Consider the following 21,773-nt stretch of genomic DNA (forward strand, 5'->3'; position numbering starts at 1 on the left):
TCACTCTGGAATTGTCAAATAGATGTTAAGAATAACCTCAACTTACCCGCATTTGGTGCTGACACAATATGAGTATAGACATGATAGATTAAAATCATGCAAAAATAGCATGTTCATCACACTCAGGGAGTAGGTTATCTATGTACATGTATATTAATACATATATTTTCAGCAGAAAATAGTATGCTTTCGAATTTTCCTTGGCCATTAGCAGATTATATCACTGATCTTTTTATTGAATAAAACTTGCCTGAGTGTTGTCATTACATCAAATTATTTACTACAAAATAAGATAAAATGATGAAACACTTACGGACACAATTTAATTTGATGTTATCAATATGAAGCACTACGATTGTATATGTAATCTATAAAAGTATATTGTTTTGCCGACTATCATTTTTCTTGCATGGCCTGTGTTGTACTTTGTTTTGTTTTCTTTCTTTTTCTCTTGTTTACTTGATTTATTGAAAAAGGTTCCTTTGCGTCATTCAGTTTCGAAGAAAACTTTTTTATTTGAATCTGAATCTGAAACTATTTTCTAAATATGCCTACCTTTTTCAAATACAACCAGACTGGTCGTAGCAGTTCCAGCACCCAATTTTGTTGTCACCAAACATTGGTAGTTTCCGTTGTCATGTATTGTTAAATTTCTTATTTCCAGACTCACAGTACCATCTTCGTCAAATGATATGTTGAATTTTTGAGGGTTGTTAACATTACTCTGGCAGATCCCGTTGTCGCAGTCCAGTGATGCCAGCACAGGGTCACTTCCAAATTGCCATGACACTCTGCGATCTGGGGTCTTAGGTGAATAGTTGCTATATTTTCTCCAACTACAAAGATGTCATCTTTATCTCCTACCATGGAAACGTTTATTTGTCCACAGCAATCTAAAAAACGAAACCACAAATATTAAGAAATTCGAACGATAAGTGTCAATTATTCAAATTCTGCTATATTTAATGAATAATCTCAAAATTAATGGAGGTTGCATTTCATGAATCTATTTTTATTTTTTTGTTTTTTATGATTTTTGTCGGAGTATGAGCCTAAGTTGGTAAATATTTTATTCAAATCATTATTGCTAGTGTTTCACGGCATCCATAGTTCTGCCCCAGATTATAATGTTAATTTGTTGATGCCACGCAACCAATCTCGATCTTTTGACTCCAAATTGCTCGTTGCACGGCCCTGGGATCGATTTTTTTTCAATAGGGGATGCTAAGAAAATTTTGACAAGCAAAAAATGAAAAATACATAGAGGTTATTTCCAAATTTTTTTTTACTTTTTAGTAACACACCCTGATTTCCATGGGGTGCTGCCTACACACACAGCACCCCCAGACAATGTTTTTTGGGGGGTGCTTCAGCACCAGGCCATGGCTCGCTGTTCCAGAATTTTAGAAATCATCTTGATAATTTGCTGGACTTTCGCTGTGGAATCAATTGCCACGATATTCGCAATGTCTAAAACTTGTTCTGTTTAAAATTGCCATTCAATAGTCTCCATTCATTGCATAGTAGTGAAGAAAATGAAATGCGTCATATCGAAGAAAAAGAAAAATCCAGTTAAAATCGCAGCGCTTCTGACACAGAATGAGGTCATGGACTTAGGCCTGGTGACAAAATATTTCGAAGCTCGATAATATGAGCTATTCTCAAACAAAATACTCAGCTGACAATCGGTGAAAATGCACAAACCATATGCATTCATGTGTTTTTTTTTTTTTAAAGCTAACGAATGTTCAATGGTTTGTCAATTTCACGTTTGGGTCCGGTCGAGCCTGTAATGTTTAAAACACGGTTAACTTGTCAATTGCAGTAGACTTACCTTTAAGGCTGATAATAGAAATAACATAGATGACTAGTAGAAGATGAAATATCATCCTTCTAGATTTCATCTCTTAATGTGAATGTTTCAAGATGATTGCTTGAAAATCAACTAAAATGTATTCTATGAAGTAATGAAGATGTTCCGGTATAGGAGACTGATGTGTGTACTGTATACAAAGTAATGACATATATCATGTATATATGTTGCAAACCGAATTGAAAGAAAATAATCTAATGCAATCGAAACTTTCTTCGCTCTTAAGCATGACATTAATCTTGGAAGGATTTATAAATCATTTAATGCCAGACGAGAAAACTCTATATCAGCTAGAACATTATTGTCAGTGGCGTAACTACTAGGGGTACGCCTCCCCCCCCCCCCCCCCCCCCCCCCATCGGCTTGCCAAAAAAAAAGGAGAAAGCGGGAGAAAATAAATAGGGACAAAATGAATCATTATATATTGTACAAATATATCAGGCTTTGAGAAAGTGTAGTGGGAATTATTTATTTGAGGTTGGACGGGCAATAGGCTTAACTATTTTCCGAGGTCGAAGCCCCGAGAGGAAATTGTTTTAATATTGCCAGTCCAACCGAGGATTGATAATTCCCACTATGCCTTCGAAGGAAACGCCTAATATATTTGTTTTATATCCCTCTTTAATTTGTAGGCCTAGTCCTTGCTGATGTGTTACCAATAAGGACCAATTCTAACGTTGCCGAACCTATATTCCTACTGTCTGTCGAGCTAATGCTAACCAGTTGCTGATTTGTAGGCTGCACACGGCTTCTACCCGCTTGCAGAAGAATGAGAGGTCTGCTGCGCGGCTGCAGTTGTACTCAACTTGTAAACGCGCAGGCTTTAGTCCGGTTTATAATTGGGCAAGGTGCCACTCGGAGAAGAAGAAATTTTGGTTTGGTGCTTCTACACCATTTTTTTAAAGCTGAATATGAATATATGAGGTAAACAGGCTGTATCCTGAAAATTAAGAATATTTGAATTTTTGTTCATAGATTTTGCATCGGGCACTATATATTAAGATCTTATTCGAGCAGCAAGTTTAGAGTGGAAAATTTTCCCTTGCCGAATTGACATAACATGGTATCACAACCTGATAGGAATTATCTGTGCAAAGCTAGCATTTTTCTCCAAACTTCAATGCCATACCTTTAATGTCAATTACTTTTCCATCAGTATGCGAAAGACTTGTATACCCCATTATGCCCAAAATGAGAACACTGGTAGAACAGAAATGTCAGTGTCGTCAGAGAAAAATTATGCGTGCTTATACTGCCATTACATCTTCAGAAGATAGCGGATAGTACATGGAACAGGAAATATGTCTACCAGTACTTGTTCATGATACAGTGGTTGTTCCCGAGGAATTAAAAGAACTTCCTTGTCGATACAAGTCAGCATCACCCTGTTCTATAACTTTTAAGGGGTAATGAAGTTGCTGGTCAGCCGTCGAATAATATATTGCATAGTAAATACTGCGAGTGTAAATCGAAGTAACACGGCTCTGGCAGAGGCATGTAGTGGAGATTGTTGGTGAAGGGGAATCCTATGAGTATCTGGTCGAAGAGGTATGGTACAGAGGGTAGTTGTGACAGGAATATAACAGGACATGGTGTAAAATGTTAACCTGGTGTAGATTATTTGGAATCACATGAAATGATTTGATACAAAATGATACGTTTTGTTTAAGATCCTGTTAAACTCGCGCGATCATCAACCTTTCATGTGTGTAAATGACCTAAAGGACACCTTTACATGTGCTTCATTTTTTTTATTTTTTCAAACCTTTATATGTACATTACATTTTCCATAAGGAGCATGGTATGTTCCGCATTACATGTCTTACTTACATTTGTAAGGCATTTTGACCTTTTATGACCTTAAATTACCTTTACCTGAGCTATGCGTGATTTCAATGCCTAGTAATCCTTATCTTTGCATTTGATTTTTCATTAGCTTTAATTTGATACCAAACATGAAATGTTAACTGAAATATGAAAATCATATTTAAGAGGTATGTGAAAAAAGTGGGCGTGGCCTATGACGTCAATTTAAAAGACTCCGTCAGATTCTTGAAGTAGACACCCTCTACTACAACTTCCAGCAAAAAATGCAGTCATACCCAACCTGACGGTTATGTTGGGGTTCTACTTGACTATTACGTTCAGTTCCAAATCAAGCGTGAGTTCCAAAATTTATAGCGACATGGTGCAAAGCAACAAAGTTGAGCTGCGCATCAAATGCCAATCAACTACAAATTCGCGCTTTAATAGTCAAAGGACCTAATTTTGCGACTAACGCTTGATTTAGTATCAAATGTAGCTTCCCTGCAATTTCCCAACAGTGTTCATATAGTAACAAAATATTCATTTCCTAAGAAACAACGCTCGTGCCATTCTTTACCAGGTTGTCATTGTGAAAGTTGATAATTCTGTGCAATTACATTTTTAGGATTTCATTTTTCAGCTTATTCATTATTTTTCTTCACTCCTTGTCTTTATTTTGAGTCCTTACATTAGTGGTAACTTCTTCTGTTATTTAGGGAATATTGGATAGCCTTGAATGGGATGCGTATAAATATTGTATGGTAGGGGGTCCTAAAGCTACGCACCACTCATCGCGTTTTCAATGGCAAATGCGTACTCTCTGTGTGGAACTGTGACTGCAGAGAGACGAACGATTCCTAGTCAATTTTTAATACAGAGGCTGAATTAAATCTCTAAATGTAGAGGGAACCCACAACTGGGACCCGTTGCATAAACATTTTGCCATAAAAATAACTCTGGCAAACAAAATTATGCCATTGAAAATTACACATTAAAAAAACATGGGCAGAAAATTTGCCCGAATTTTTTATGGCAAAAGTGTCATGCAACGGGCCCCAGTTTGGAATTTTGGAGTTATATTCACTTTAATTTCCTATTTTCTTATAATGAACATATATTAGAAATTGAGGCACAGGAAATGCTTTTTTGGGGGGATGATAAATCGAGTGCGTAGCTTTAGGACCCCTTCTACATCGGGCGGAGAAAGTAAAAGGTGTTCGGAAAACACAGCGGGATTTTCGCATTTGTTTCTTGGTTAAAGGGGTGGTCTGGGCTGAAAATATTTATATCTCAATAAATAGCGTAAAATTCTCAGAGCAAAATGCTGAAATTTTGATCAAAATCGGATAACAAATAACAAAGTAATTTTAGATATTTGCATTTTTCCGAAGAGATAGTTCTAGGGATGTCTTTATGAATATTCATCAGGTGGGCTGATGATGTCATATCCCCACTTGTTCTTTTGTATTTTATTATATGAAATTAGGTTTATTCATTTTTTTTCTACCAGGGGGGCGTTTCATGAAAGGACTTGTCGGACGTTTTATCCGACAAGTCCCATTTTATCCGACAGTTACCATAGTAACAGTACCTCTCAGCCAATCAACATCAGAGAAAGATGTCAGATCTGACAACTTGTCGGATGAAAATGTTGATGAAACACTCCCCAGAACTTAAACAATTCGAATGACAACTGATTAAGTGCATTAGTTATTTATTGCCGCAATTCATTTCATCATAATGGAGACACATCATTTACACCTGTATAAAAAAATAAAACATCTATGATTTCATTTAATAATATAAGAAAAAGGAAAGTGGGGGATGTGACATCATCAGCCCACCTAATGAATATTCATGAAGACATGCCTCGAACTGTTTCACCAGAATAATGCAAATCTTTGAAATTCAATAACTTCATTATTTGTTATCCGATTTTGATGGAATTTTCAGGATTTGGCTTTGTGAAATCTTCTCTATTTATTTAGATATAAATATCTTCAGCCCTGAGTGTCCCTTTAATGATCTTTAGAATGCTTGCCACAAATTAGTGAAAGATAATTTGTTCAAATATCAAAGTTGGCATAGTTGTTTTTATCTTTTGTAAACAAAGTGCGTAGCTTTAGGTCCCCCATCATACGAGCTGAAGAACAATTTTGGACGAGTCGGAGACGAATCCAATATTGCTCTTCAGCGATTAACAATATTTATACCCATCCCACGAAAATTGGTCATCCAACAGTATTATTATTATTTAGAAACCCTCACAAAGCTAAACATAAGTTAATAACGCAAATAAAAAATGGTTTTACACACATTTTATGTCAATCCTGTTAGTCATGAGCATTGCAACTGAGTTTTGTCATTAAAAAAAATATGCATGTGTAAAGATACGCTAGCGTATAGTGCAAGCACATTTGAATTCAATATAATGGGTGATTTCAAGTCCGGTGTTGGCCTTGGTGTTAGTGTTGGTGTTTAAATGCTCCAGAACCTATTCTGATTTTAATGAAACTGATCCAGATCAGTTTATTGACATCTCAACAACCAATGAGAGACTCTTCGGGACCATCTCCATTTTATTCATCTTGAACAAATTGACCTGACACCAATACCAAAATGTCAACACCGAACTTGAAATCACCCAATCCCGTTCCTTTGCCATACCTCCTGGCAATACGCAGTGCAATTTCATTGTGACGTAACAAAAGCTTCATGTGCACAATTTATTAACCAATGATAATCTTGTAGGCGGGCAAAATATTAATTTCATCCAATATGGTTATTATTGGATGGTTTTTACATAGGCATGCACGTTAAAAATCAGTTTTTATTATTTGTCTCTTTGAAACAACCTTGCAAGACGTCAACAAAAATCTGTGCCTCTAAAACCCTACATCTAAATAATAATTCATGATATAAAGAGTTTGATTGCAAAAGGGGTTAGGTCGGCTCTTGACCATTCCGAGAAAAATTAAGTTTTTTAAATCTCACTTATTGCAATATTCTTATGAGAAACTAAATTGTCATGATGTACTATCAAATCATGTAAACATAAAATTGGGTATAAAAGAAATCTACCTGTTTTAAATTTGTCTATATTTTTTAAAAAATTATCATTGTGGACCTTAGGGGGCGGATCAAGGACTTTTCTAAACGGGGGCACATTTTAACGATGAAAGATTTGACATGCAAAAAAAAATGTTTCAACCAAAAATAAGGGGATTTCGTCCATGAAAAAATACGACAAGCAACAAACAAATAAAACAAGGTCTTCACTTTCAATAGGGGGCACACTTCTGTTTTAACAGCGCTTTTGCATTTCAAATTTTAATTGTGCCTCTCAAGGGGGGCGACACGTGCCCCCCCCCCCTACCCTCTCCTGAATTTCGCATGTGGTGGACCTATACCCTTTTGCAAGCAAACTGAAATGAATCAAATCTATTTAGATAAAAAAGGGATTTTTCTTTGCCACTTTTATTCATGTTTTAATATTTTTCTTTTTTCTATGGTATCATCAGAGCTATGAAAATCTATAGGTTTTGAGACTGAACACAATAAATTATTATTTGCCATTTGTGTTACCCTTTTTAATGGGAAATTCAACCTTTCTTTGGTTTCATCTTATAAAGCTACTAAACGTCTATACATTGAGACAAAAAAAAATCAAATTTGATGAAAAATGGACCTAACCCCTTTCACAACTGAGCTCTTCATATTTCCGCCGTCTTATCACGAAACAGCGGCTTAACATAATAATAATAATAAAAAAAATAGGCATTTATATAGCGCCATCTATCTAGAAATATTCTATTCCGAGGCGCACAAGAAAATAAAGAAAGAAAGTTTGGATGAGTGTCAAAGTGCCAATAACTAATACTGTTAGAAAAGATAAGACTTCAGTTTAGATTTGAAGGTCTCCAGTGATGGTATCATTCTTAAATATAACGGCAAATTATTCCAGAGAGAAGATGCTGAGGCAGAGAAATCTCGCGCACCATATGCTACACGTGTCTTGGGAGTCATAAGAAGTTGCAGGTGTGATGATATTGGGCTACGAGCTGGTGTATAAGGCATGACAAGGTCTTGTAGATATGTTGGTGCCAAACCATTTAACACTTTCTAAGTGAAGTATTTTAAATTATATACGCTTCCGGATTGGCAACCAATGTAACTTTTGGAGAATTGGTGAAATGTGTTCATATTTTGATGTACCGGTTAAATCCCTGGCAGCTGTATTCTGAGCATACTGAAGTTTATTGACATTGCGTGAGGTTATGTTAAAAAGGAGAGTATTTCCAACATCTATTCGAGATAGTACAAATGAGTGTAAAGCATAGCAGCAGACTTATGGCCAAGGACTTTCCTAATGCTGTTAACATTATGAATATTATAGTATACTGATTAACATATTTTTTTACATGTGCATCCATGGACATATTTTCGTCAAATACGACACCGAGATTTCGACTGATGACAAGGCTTTAATCAAAGAGTCCCCAACCTGTATAGTGCGGTCCTTAATCAAATGACTTTGTGATTTAGAACTAATAATCAACAACTCTGTTTTACTTTCATTTAATTTCAACTTATTATTTAGCATCCATGACCGCATATCATCTATTGTATTTTATAAACGAAGCCTGGCAGACAACTCACTAGCAGGGTCAGTTGTATCAAACGAAACATACAACCGTGTATCATCCACATACATATGAATGTTTATGCCATGTTTATGCGCAATTTTTGCCAGAGGACTAGAATAGATGGAAAAAAAAAACGGCCCGAGGACTGAACCTTGGGGCACGCCGAAAGGAAGTTAAACAAGAGATGACATATTTTCACCAATCTTGACAACCTGTGATCTTTCATGAAGATATGATGAAAACCAATCAAGTACAACTCCTCCTATGCCACAATATTTCAAACGATCCAATAGCAAGTCATGGTCAACAGTATCAAATGCTGACGAAAGATCAAGCAGGGGGAGGAAAACAGCCTTCTTGTCATCAACAGCACGAAGAATATCATTTGATACACGAACCAAATCAGTTTCTACCCCATGACATTTCCTATATGCAGATTGAAAAGGTTCAAACAATTCATTATCCAAAAAATGGTCAGTAAGACGCAGCGCCACAACCTTTTCTAAAACTTTTACACAAACAGACAAACTTTAAATTAGAGACAGGTATGTAGTTTTTTAATTCCTGAGTCTAATGATGGATTTTTCAAAAGAGGAGTGACAAGTGCTTGCTTGAAATCATGAGGGAAATTACCTGTCTAAAGAGAAATGTTGATAATTTTTGTGATTACTGGAAGCAACAGATGCATATGTTTCGTAAGGACCCAGGTTGGAATTGGATCTAATGAGCACGATTTAGCAGGATAAGAGGTCAAACTTTTCTTAACTTCTTTATCAGTTGTCATTTCAAATGTTTTCATTATGGGAGTGGCTGTATGTGAAGAGTCACATTCTTCAACACTATGAGATAAGGTACCTGGATAGTGGATATTTTTATACAAAGAAATTACTGAAACGTTCTGCTAGGTCTAATTGAGATATATGTTTCGGCGATTTGATTTGTTCTTTTGATGGAGAGCACTATCAATTACTCTGTAAAACTGTCCACTATCTTTACAATTTGACAGCTGTTCCCATAAGTATTTTGCTTTGGCATATTTTATCATATGCCAAACTAAGAGGCGCTGTTTAATAACATTTTCTCGACTTATGTCTGTTCTCTCAGCTCGCCAACGACGCTCAAGTCGTTTGCGCAAGCGTTTTGCTTCCGCTATGTCATATGTATACCAGATTTTCCTCGATCGGATTGTTACTTTACTTTCTGTTAATGGAGCATGTTTGTCCAAGATAGACTGAAGACTAGCATCATATTGATTGACAAGAGTATTGACATCAGAAGTAGGATGTAAGAGAAGATCTAAAGCAAGAATATAAACAGCCAACTTTTCATGATTCACGGCTTTGAGCTTCTTGTATGAAATAACCTTTCTGTTTCTCATAGGTTTAGTTAATTTCAAATTACAGTGTATTGCAGCATGGTCAGTGAGAAAAGATGACACCTCCAGAGCCCTGATAAGCTCATCATCGGTACGCGTAATCACAAAATCTATAATGTGACCAGTTGCATGAGTAGATTCATTTACGTGCTGTTTTAAGTTGAAAGACTTATTAAGTAAGTCACAAAACTTTTTGTTCTCTTGATTAGCAGGATTATCCCAGTGAATATTAAAATCACCTACAACAATCAACTTACTTGAAGTTGACAATAAGGATGTTAGAAAATCAGAAAATTCATCAATTGAAAAAAGACATTAAAACCCACTCTATTATTTTGACTATACGGTGGTCTAAAGATAACAACAAGCATGATAGGAAATTTGTTCCATCAAAATTAATAGAAACACTCATACACTCAAAACTGGATGCAGTGTGTTCCATTTGCATTATAAACGTACTCTTGATTGAAGAATGGTGTATATACAACTCCTCCACCGCTACGAATGGAGCGAGGTACATGAATTAGATTAAATCCAGGTGGTGTTGATTCACCAATTGTCTTTTTATGTTTTTCTGTGTCTGATAACCATGTCTCTGTTAAACATATAATGTCGATATCATGTTCAATTAGGTGATCAATAACAATATATGTCTTGTTACACACTGATCTGGTATTAACTAAGCACAACTTGATACATTCTTTAAAGGAACCAATGTCAACAACCCCTAAGGTTGGAGCTTCTCTTTTCTTTTTTACCTTGGTCCCACCTTTTCTTCCACGCCTTTTATAGTTACAAGAACGCCCCAGACATCAATGGGGAGTCGATAAGCACAATTCAACTCTAAAAGATTGTCCCTAGTATACACATACCGACACTCATTAGGAATCAAATTTACATTTATTTCTGTGTTATTTTCACCACCCTTGTTACTACTGGAAATATGATCAGGGCCTGGGTTAGGGTGAATATCACCCACAAGGAGCAATAGGGATATTCTCAAAGTAGTAGTTAATAGACTTTCCAATATACTTGCACTTCACATGCCCTCCTGACAACCATTCAGTCCTCCCATAAAGACTGAACCTAATCTCTTTAGAATTAGAATCTGGTGGACAAACCACTGATCTCTCCACTAACTGGATATGCGGGGAGGGTCCTTTGTTTGAAGCCCACGAGTTCTATTGTCCGCCATACCAGTTCCCCCAAAAGGAACGCGATCGCTCCACTAGCTAGCATGTGCATTGTGAGCGATATAGCTGTCTGCACACTGAAGCTCTCATTGCTTTTCATACAAAACTTCATATATTTAAGGTGCCAGAATTCGCAATTTCCTTGAAACCATGGTACTTTCCCAGTACATTTCGGAAACATAATTTTGAAGGGGTTGGTGTTTTTCTCACCTAAGGAAGAATGGATGAAATCCTTGACTTGTCTAGGGGTATTTTGGAGGTTTGCCACATAAAATCTTAGGGATAGGGCGAGGACTTATTAGGTTATGCAGGCTTATAACACTGGGCTTGAAACCCCCTTTTATTTAAGTCCACCCCCCCCCCCCCAAAAAAAAAAATCAAACAAGCATACATAACACCGAAAAATTCATCGCTTAAGTAAAACTTTGAAATATCATAACTTTCATATTTTACTTCTGATTTTGATTAAATTTTCAGCATTATTGTGTGGTTTTTTACTCTATTCAAATAATCTTTTCCATGAGGTGGACTCGCCCTTTAAGAGTGTCTCTCTCTCTCTCCCTCCGTCACATCGATCGACCCTCTTCAATTATCCTCTCCCCAGTTTGTTCATATAGTATAGGCAGCGGAAGCGGGGGGGGGGGGGTCCTGTCCCCCCTAAATTTTAGGTGGGGTCAGACGGACCCCCCCCTAAATTTTTGGTTGATAACCCCCCCCTTATTTTGCTCCACCGAGACATTTTTTTCTTTGAAGACATTCATCATCTCAAAATAAGTTCTGTGAAATTTCTGAAATCTGTAAATCCGTCTCTGTAGCCTATATATTTTTTACGTACTTTTTTTTTAAAATAAGTTATTGGAAAAAATAATTAGATCTATTGTCGACAGAGAAGTATCACAAATTCACATACCACATGTTACATTAGCCTCCTAAAGTCCTACCGTACATGTACCTCTAGCTTGTAAATTTTATTGTCCTTTCCAAGGAAATTAACACAAATAAAAGATAAAATAATTGTCAGAATACCTTGTAGATCTAGTCCTTGACCGAAATCAGTCTATTTCGGTCAGGATCTGTGCTTCGCAACAAATCATTTTTTTAACTCCTCCGAAATGGCAGATTTTTCAGTCTTAAGTCAAGTTTCAGAATAGGTGGCCTACAGGCTACACGTACGGTCAGTATTTTCGTGTCTCGTGATATTCTTCTGTCCAAACATGACTGATAAACTCATAAAACTTGGTGACAGTTATAAATATTAATAAACTTAATATTTATTTGAATCGTGGTTTAAATTCATCACGCTTCCAGAGAAATCACAACAACCGATAACCCCCCCCCCCTGGAGTTTTAAAGTTTTGGAAACCTGCTCTGGTAATTTAGAATTACCACACATGTATTTGAGCACATGGGACTACATAAAGTCTACAACTAAGCAGTTCACCAGCTTGTCTTATCTGTGAAAAGTAACCCCCTTTTCTCTGTTTCCACGGTCGTCCCGATTAGTGCAATCATACGCGGCACAGTACGGCATCTTTAACTTTGTATCAGGTATAAATTCACATTGAAAAGTGCTGTAATAAGAGTTGATCTGGTAAGTATAAGTAAGAATTGACACTATTGCCGTGAACCAGACTCTACTTCGATTTTGGCTTTTTTGGGGGGGAACTCGGGGTGCGGAGGTACCAACTTCCGGTGCTTCAACACGGAATAGGCCAATCAGCGTTATTGTTCCCATCCAGATAGGGGAGAGATCAGTGGGACAGACACTGAATGACAATATATCCAACAATAGAAGACTTTGCAGCTTCATTGTAGTCATTTAGCTGCTCCAACATTCCATTCATGTCATGATCTTAAATACTACTTGAATGACTACATACCTTGAATGAAGTACATGATAAGATGCCTACCTTACTTAAGCCCCTTTCACAATTGGCGCCTCACTCGTGCGATAATTTTTTTTTTCGAAAATATTGGTTCCGTCCTGTTGTAGAAGTGTTGTCTTTGAGTCGCAAGCAATATATAAAATCGTACGAGAGGTGAACGACCACTGCACCAGGATACAACAGTCGTGAGACGTAATCGTGCGATTATTTTCATGTTTCCGGGTGCAACAGTCGTACAACGGCTGCAACGGTTGAACGATGATGCGACCAAGTCGCACGACATATGCGTTTTGTAGCGCCATATGTCGCGCGACCTAGCGACCCGTTGTACGACTACTACAACCGATCGTACAAGGCTACGACCCATTGTGCGACACACCGCACCACCTGTCGCGCGAGGTGTTGGCCTATAAATAGGACACGCGATGCGACTTTCTTCATTACAACCGCTGATGCCTGACGAGACGCTGCTACAGTGAACAAGACACAACCAAAATACAAGCATCGGCATGGCCCCAAAGAAGTCAAGGAAAAAGAGGAAAAATCAGCCTGATGAGGAGGAAGGGCCGAGGAGAAAGCTACTGCTTCTGTCATAGCTGGTGATGAGGGGGATGAATTTGGTGAAGCCCAGACCGAGGATGATGAAATGCTGCAGGAAGGGGGCCAAGATCCACCAGCCGCCGCCAGTGATGAGAACAACGTGACAGATGGCCATGCTACCTGCGGTATCACCATGGAGCAGGAGCTGGCCGAGTTTTTCGCTGACAATGAGTTCATCTACGACAAGAGCAAGGTGGACTTCAAAAACTCTAAGAAGAAGGAGCGCAAGTACATGGAGATGGCGGAAAAGCTGGGAGTCACCGGTAAGTAGTAGCTGAAAAATATGCACATTCTGATTTATTGATGATGTTTATTAGTTAAACATGCCAATTTTTTGGATGTTGACTAATTTCTTGCTTCTACATTTTGTATATTTTCAGTGGCCGACATCAGACTATGGTATAAAAGCCAGAGGACCATCCTGGGGAAGATGAAGACCGCTGGAAAGAAGAGTGGTCAGAAGGCCATCGTCCTTACCCCCAGGCAGAGATGGGTCAATAACAACCTTGGTTTTCTGACAAAGCACATAGTCCATCGGTCACAGGGCTGCCAACTGGGCCACCTCAGTGGCCGAATTACTGAAGCCGCCTCCGACGAAGAGGGTTTAGATGAGGAGGGTCCAGATGCCAGCCAAGCACCCAGCTCCAACCAAGTCTCCAGCCAGGGGGCTGCACCTCCCAAGAAGAGGCAGAAGAGGGGGTCGCCCACCGATGTGGACAAGGCCCTCCTGGAATTCATCAGAACATCCACCGAGCAGACGGCCATCCGGAGCCAGGTGGATGCGGCACTCACCCAAGGCGCTGACGAGAGGTAGGCCTGGCTAGAATGGATGCTGCAGGCCGTCCACCCACTCCCAAGACCCCTCTGGCGAGAGTTCACCAGGGACACTTTCAACTTGGTGAGCCGCTACCAGGATCGGGCGGACCACCCCAGTATCTCGCCCCAGCACTCCCCAGATGATCCAGCCACTCAGGCCTCAGTCAGCGCCGATCGGCTTCACCAAGGACGCTCCACCTGCTTCCTTCCTTGGGATGCTCGGGCCAAGCAGCACCTGGACCCCTCAGAACCCTCAGGGAGGATTTCAGCAGCCCAATTTACAGGCCCCCTTCCAGCAGCAGGCCCCCTTCCAGCAGCAGCGTGCCCCCTTCCAGCAGCAGCACCCCCACTTCCAGCAAAAACAGCAGGCAGCAGCAGCAAGGAGGCAGCAAGGAGGCAGCAACAGCGCCAACACATCAATCATCACCCAGTTTAACTTGTCAGATGAAAAAGATGAACAGTGAACTTTTGTTAGGATTGTTTTTATTGTTACTTGACGAACTCTCTCAACTCAAATTATAATTTGACTAGTTTGGAACATTTATTTCAAACTTTTTTAAACATTTACTCGGTGAATAGAATTCATTTTCGTTAACAAAATGTCTTGGAAAAAATATATAATTTTTAAAACAACATGATTAATGACAATATAAAATTTGTTATATCTGTACATCTTTTTTATTCTCATAAATCACGTTTTTTCAAAAATGTTCTTCTTTTTTTAAATTTCAAATACATGCTATTAAAGGAGAATCAACGTTTATTATTTCAAACATTTCATTGTCAAAGAAATTTTTGTTTTAAATAAATGTTGACATGATCATTCATTTCTTCTTTGAAATGATTCATTCCACTAGATCAAGGAAGCAGCAACAGCGCCGTCACATCAATCATCATCCATTTGAACTTGTCAGACTTGTCAAATAAAGAAAATGAACAGTGAACTTTTGTTTGGATTGTTATTGTTACTTGATGAACTCTCTCAATTTAATTTACAACTGACCCATTTTGGAACATTTATTTCAAACTTTATTTTAAACATTAACATGGTCAATAAAATTAATTATCGTTAATAAAATGTCTTTGAAAAATATATATCATGTTTAAAACAACATGATTAATGACAAAAGAAAATGCGTTATATCTGTACATCTTTTTTATTCTCATAACTCACATTTTTTCAAACATGTTCTCCTTCGTTATTTTATTTCAAACACATTTTATTAAGGAGAGTTAACTTTTTAAATTTCAAACTACCTTTCGATGTAAAAGTAATGTATGTTTAAAATAACTGTTGACATGGTCATTCATTTCTACTTTGAAATGATTCATTCCACAAAATCATGATCGAAGTTTACATGCCATTTTTATGGCAGAGTCTGTGCTGTATCCCAAGTAGTGCGCCAAGTGGCAGTCTATATCATGTGTTGTTGCCAGGGCAGGCTTCCAACTGGACTGTTGTAGTAGTGCTTCAGGTAAGTTCTCAGCTTCTTGCCCTCTTTGTTTGCCTGGTAGCCTCCGCCAACTCGTTCCTGCAGAACTGCTGCGTTTCTCCATGCCCCAGGGATGTGGTTGCCCAACTCATCTTCATGGTCAACGTCAATGTTCTGAAGCCCAGGAAAACGATCTCTCATTAGGTTGTGAAGGCACATGCAGGCCATAATGACTGTCCTGGCTTTTTCTGGATCAAGCTGTAGGGTACTCAACAAGCATCTCCAGCGATGGGCAAGGATGCCAAAGCTGTTCTCCACCACACGGCGAGCCCTCGAGAGACGGTAGTTGAAGATTCTCTCCTCGTCGGTCTGCTCACGGTTGGAGTACGGCTTCTGCATCCATGTCCTGAGAGGGAAGGCGTCGTCCCCAATTAAGAAGTAAAGGGTGTCTCGGTCATCATCTGGTAGGGGCTCTGGATCTGGCAGGCCAAGAGTACCATTCTCCAGTCCACGTCTCAGCGGGCTGTGGTTGAAGACCTGGGCATCCGATGATGAACCGGGATTACCAACGTCAGCCCAGAGGAACTTGTAATTGCCATCAACTAGGGCCAAGAGGATGAGGCTGTAGAAACCCTTGTAGTTGTAATAGATCGTAACCAGAGCCTGGTGGATTTCTGATGGCCACGTGTTTTCCGTCCAAGGCTCCGCAGACATGATGTAAGTTCCATCTGTCAGCGTAAGTCCGTGCCACTTCTCTCCATTCATCTGGGGTAGTTGGACAGGAAAATACTTCATCTTGGTATTCACTGATGATGGCCTGGCACACCTCTGGTATAAACAGAGAGATGGTATTATGGGCAACACGGAAGGCATACTGCAGGGTTTTGTAGCTGTTGCCGGTCGCAAGATATCTCAAGGTGATGGCCAGTTTGAGCCCAGGATCCAGTGGCTGCCGGTAGCGATAGGACTTCTCTATCCTCGGAGTGATGCGCTGCAACAGTTCCAGGAACGTTTATGGTGGCATCCTCATGTAGTTCAGGAAGTCACCCTGACATTCTCTCTGCAACTCCGTCATCAGATTATCATACTGTCCAAACAGCACACGTCTCTCAATCCAGGGTTTGACCCACCACCTTCTTCTTTGCCTTGCATGTCTTTGACGTCTACGGATGAGTAAGGCCATCAATATGACATGTCTGTCTTGAACGTTTTGGATTTGCCTTCTCAGACTTAGCAAATGCTAGAGCCTCCCAGGAGCTATTGGTCGAGCAGCAGCCATGTTTACAGTATGGATGGTCCAGACATTTGGGATGAAAGCTCAGGAGTTCTCGAGCTTATATTGGGGGTGAAAAAAAATCGTACAACGTTGCAAAGGGGGCAAGACAGGTCTTCCAATAGTCTTAGGGTGGTACAACGGACTCGTACGACAGGATGCATCATCGTACGACATGAAAATACTCGTGCAACACTCGTCCGGGTCTTACGAGTACGAGCAAAGTCGCACAACACTCGTACTGCCTGTCGTGCAATTATTTTTCATCGCGTCAGTCGCTCAAAATATCGGAGCAGCACGGTTTTTTTCCCGACCGAGATGCGACCATTTTGTCGCATCTGGATCGTACAATAAGTGGTACAACGGCTACAACGAGTCGTACAACGGGAAAAATTTCGAGTCGCAAGCCGTTGTAGTCTGTTTGGCAACAATTGTGAAAGGGGCTTTAATAGTACACACAGCAAGAAAGCCAAAAATCAAATTTGAAAAAAAAAAAATCATCAAAACAGTACCAGAAATGCTCAATCTTGGTCTAGTTGAATCTATGGCACATAATAACTTGACACTTGAAAAAGAACACTCATCCAATAAGAAAAAATATATTAAAATTCAGATGAATCCAGATAAGGTTGTGCAAGCTGCCTCTCAGCGCTATGCCTATTCGAGTCTTACTTATTCTAAAAAACACTGGTCAGTTCCGTTCGCATTTTAAATACTTTTTTTCAATTTTTTCATCAGTTTACACTATATTTAGAAAAATATGTATTTGCTTTACAAAACATAAATGTGATAAATTTTCTATACATTTTTATTTGGAATTATCGATATAACTGGTTCCAATGGTTCCGTGTTCACTGTGATCAGTCACGGAAACATAGTCTATCCCCATCCATATTTTGTCTACCATTTCTATAAATTACATATTTACATACATTCTGTGAAAAAATCCTCTTAATCTGCTTGATGGTGAAGAGAGTTGAACTTGTAGTTCAACACAAGGGCACAACTACCACTAAAAATATGTATTCTTTGATAGATTCAAGATATGATATGAAGAATAAAAAGTACAAGCAAGTGTCCAACAAAGGGCAGCCGAGCAGCAGAATTAATCCCGTGGTAATGCAAAATTATTGTTCCACGGATACAAGACGTATGGAAGAAATGACCGGCTCTTGCCAAACGATAGTTTTCTGGTGGGTCGTGCGTATATACAGAAACGTGATTGGGTGGCATCCCTCTCCTTGTCCCATTCCTGCTTTTAACTGATGTGGCAAGGCTTGAAGTCAATTGGGAAGAATTTGGTCTGGGAGGATACGTCACACAGCAGGGGTGTTTTATTATTGGGAAATATTAATGTAAAGTAGATCGTTTTCTGTGACCAGGTCTTCTGGATCTCTTTTGGTCGATGAAGAGGGGCTAGCGTTCTCCTTCTGATGGGTTTCCATGACATCATAGTCGAGTGATGCATAGACAGTACCTTCTCGAGATCGATCCAGGGCTGGTCTTGGATAGCGCACGCTGTTATGGGAAATATCGAGGTAAATCATACCATCCTCATCTAATCGCTTGGTAACTGGTAACGCCACAGAGGTTTCTTGAATGACGTCCATCTTCCTTGCGCCTTTGTCATTTGATTTATTTGCGGTTGTTACGACAGATTTTTCGGTTACCGTTTCATCGGCATGATCAGTTTCGGACAAGCCCGAAACATGGGCAATGTCACTATCTCGATTTCGATCAGTGCGGACTAAGCTGTCTTCATTGGGCATCGCAGGGCTTGGTATGTTTCCATTTGTCTTGAGGGCGGTCATTGCTTCACGGTCGAGAGATGCGTAAGTTATGCCGCCTGTAAATCTTCTTTGAGTTGGTAATGGGCGGTCGGTACGGTCGTGTGAGAGATCGATGTAAACTAACCCATCTTCGTTCCTCTTCTGGGAGGTGGATGCTATGTCAGGAATTACCGGCTTAAACTCCTCCTCATCTCCTTCTGCCACACTTTCTACCCTTTGGTCTTCATTGTCCCCTTCAGGTTGAACTGTGGTATTGTATGTGTGAGTTATTCGGGGTTTGGGAATCGCAGGTAAAGCTCTGACGGATAAGTTATGTTCTTGTTGACTGATGTTGCTAGACACTTGATTCCCATCCACCTGTATAGTTTTTAGGAATATAAAATAATATACGGAAAACAAATCTTAGTGATTCTTGGTCATTTGCTTAAGCATTAACATAACCTTGTGCAATTCAAGTAAGATTTTATCCGTATATGAAATGTCTTCTAAAGTACAAACTGAGCTTTATCTTGCATTCACAATTAAGAAGAACAATATGAAGGAGATGAAAAATTATAAGAAATAAAACGAAATAATAAAACGAAAATATAAAGAACGTTTTACAGGGAGTATAAGTAGGCTAGTCAAAATCATCTCATAACGAAAAGTCGTAAGACTAGTAGTAGTAGTATCATTAGTAGAAGTAGTAGTAGTAGAAGTAGTAGTAGTAGTAGTAGCAGCAGCAGCAGGAGTAGTGGTAGCAGTAGTAGTAGTAGTAGCAGCAGCAGAGGAGTAGTAGTAGAAGTGGTAGAAGTAGTAGTAGTAGTTGCTGGGGCCAGTTTCAAAAGTGGGTGAGGTGCAGGTTGGTCATACTACAAAACACAATCAGAACGTCATTCCTTCGTTTTAAACTTTTTCATTGAAGAAAAAGGGGCTGAAGCACACTGTTAGAAAACGTATCCTTAAAATAAAAGAAGTTCCTACAGCAGAGTCTCGAGAACACCTGTAATCTTACCAGATTGCGTAATCTTCCATTATATCATGTAAAATTACAGGAAATTGGTATTTGGTTTATGGAACCTTACAAATATCCTTAAATAAAACACAATTTTCCCCTTTTTAAACATACCTGTTCTGTTAAATTGCAGAAAGAATCCTGTTTTATGAATTTCAGAATGATTCTGTTGTTGCTTTTTGCAAAATCTTGGTTTTTTTTCTGTAAAATCAGGTTTTTTTTAACAGTGCACCCCCTCCCCTTCCGGGGTGCCTGAGTCGTGAATACAAAAGTTCTTTCGGGAAGTGCATAATAAAAGTATACACGTTATTATTTGTCTTACCAAGGTCTGGGAATCTCTTGGTCGACTAACTATTTCTGTTCTTGGATTATCTGTAAAGGAAATATCATTTTGCGTCATTGTTCTAAGAATTACATCATACACCATATTAGTCATACCCATATATTTTCTTGTATTATTCATTTCTTTTAATGTATCTATATCTTGAGAATGGGAGGTGTTGTGTATACTGACTAATCTTTCCATCTGATAATAAAGTACAATTTCATTCTAATAGGCTGTTGAATAATGTATTTCCTTCAGCTGTATTTAAAAAATATTGAGTTAAAATTACCTGAATACACTTTATTCATGATTTTGTTCTCTAAAACACTTGTACCTTAGGAATGTAACAATTTGCCTTACTTCAACATTTACAGCACTCAAGAGAGCGAAAATAGAGAAAGGAAGAGGTGAAAATAAAAATGTAAATAACAGAGAGGGTGGAGAAATGGCAAGAACAAGAGATAAAAATTTAAGGATGGATTGAGACAAAAAAATTTCCAGGGACGTCTTCAACTCTTTATGCATGGTAAAAAAAGCAAACTGAAAAGAGTAAGGAATTAGCATTGCGAAAAGTTTACAAAACGAAAACTATCTAGAGACAAAGGGCAATTAATTTGCAGAAACAACAAAACATGTTGCTTGTGACTAGTCCTAAAACTCACCGGTCTTCTTGATAAAGAAACAACGTCTTACAGAGAACAGCAGCCCCAATGAGAGTAGCAGGATGACAATAGAAGCTGCTACCACACACCAAATGATGCCCAAGAAAAACGGAATTTTTGATGCTGCCGCCTCTGCATTAAGGAGGTCATAAGGGTAGCAGTTGATTCATAGTAATAATGATAGCAATACTAATTATGGTTAGTAGTTAATGAAAACAAACATACCTCGTACGCATCTAAGCTATTACAGATTTATCATTAACCCGGTCATCATATTCCATTTGGCATTCCTGCACACAATGTGTGTACTCCACTCCCTAGAGACCACTCATGCAATTCCCCATTTAGGCGCACATGATTTTGGACAAGGTACAATTAGATTTAAATCCCACCGTGTAGCCATTTATCACATGGGTGGAGAGTGGCAAAGTGTGAAGTAGCACCTTGTCAAAGGACGCGAGGCCATGGTGGAATTCGAACACACGTCCGTCTGAATACAAGGTTCCATACATGAAAGCTTTATCAACAGCAAATTTAATTTAAAAATTAAAGGAAAAGCCCACTAAGAATAAGGAAACGGGTGCTGAAAGTCTCGAGGAAGTCTCTTCTGTTTTACGTTACTTACTGCATCACACTTATAAAGAGAAAGTGGTGATAATTGGTTAAAAGGAAGTGGATAACTTTTCGTTTGTTTTTTCATATAAGTATTGGTATGAGTATTCACTTGTTATTATAAAAAAGAATGTCGGTAAAATGTCAAAAGGAAATGGTTAGGTTAACATGTTTAGACAATCATCACCGATGACAAAAAAATGAAGGAAATCTGAAGGAAATTATATTGAAAGTGGTTTAAGTAAACGATTGAAATTACAGTTTCTTTGTCGTATCATCTGACAATAATATAGGTAAAAGGTCGCGAACGCTATTTATATCTTGTCAAAGGCGATTTGCATTATAGCATTCCCTTGATACATATACTTTCACAAAAATAATGGGTACATCGTGAATTCTGGTACTGAAATTCATAATATTAATTGGAGAATATCGAGGTCACATCCTTGTTCATTTGCCATCTTCCCCTCCTCTAAAATGACCCGGTGC

The 21,773-nt window shown here is 38.7% G+C and overlaps 2 protein-coding genes across 2 annotated transcripts in view; both read right to left on the minus strand.

Moving 5' to 3' along the window:
* Window positions 1-15,610: 15,610 nt before the first annotated feature.
* Window positions 15,611-16,423, minus strand: LOC135155208 (putative nuclease HARBI1). The gene has a single exon (XM_064104102.1). It carries the CDS (start codon window positions 16,421-16,423, stop codon window positions 15,611-15,613), a length of 813 nt encoding a protein of 270 aa, XP_063960172.1.
* A 1,219-nt stretch (window positions 16,424-17,642) lies between these two features.
* The window catches only part of LOC135155209 (uncharacterized), a 29,678-nt gene continuing 25,547 nt past the window's right edge, over window positions 17,643-21,773 (minus strand). The window contains exons 13-15 of the mRNA XM_064104103.1: window positions 20,673-20,804; window positions 20,008-20,057; window positions 17,643-19,048 (exon numbers count right to left, since the gene is read on the minus strand). Of these exons, the coding sequence (XP_063960173.1) occupies window positions 18,239-19,048; window positions 20,008-20,057; window positions 20,673-20,804 (992 nt within the window). The 3' untranslated portion in view covers window positions 17,643-18,238. The remainder of the gene's footprint in view (window positions 19,049-20,007; window positions 20,058-20,672; window positions 20,805-21,773) is intronic.

Source organism: Lytechinus pictus, chromosome 8, assembly GCF_037042905.1.
Source record: "Lytechinus pictus isolate F3 Inbred chromosome 8, Lp3.0, whole genome shotgun sequence".
Taxonomy (NCBI): domain Eukaryota; kingdom Metazoa; phylum Echinodermata; class Echinoidea; order Temnopleuroida; family Toxopneustidae; genus Lytechinus; species Lytechinus pictus.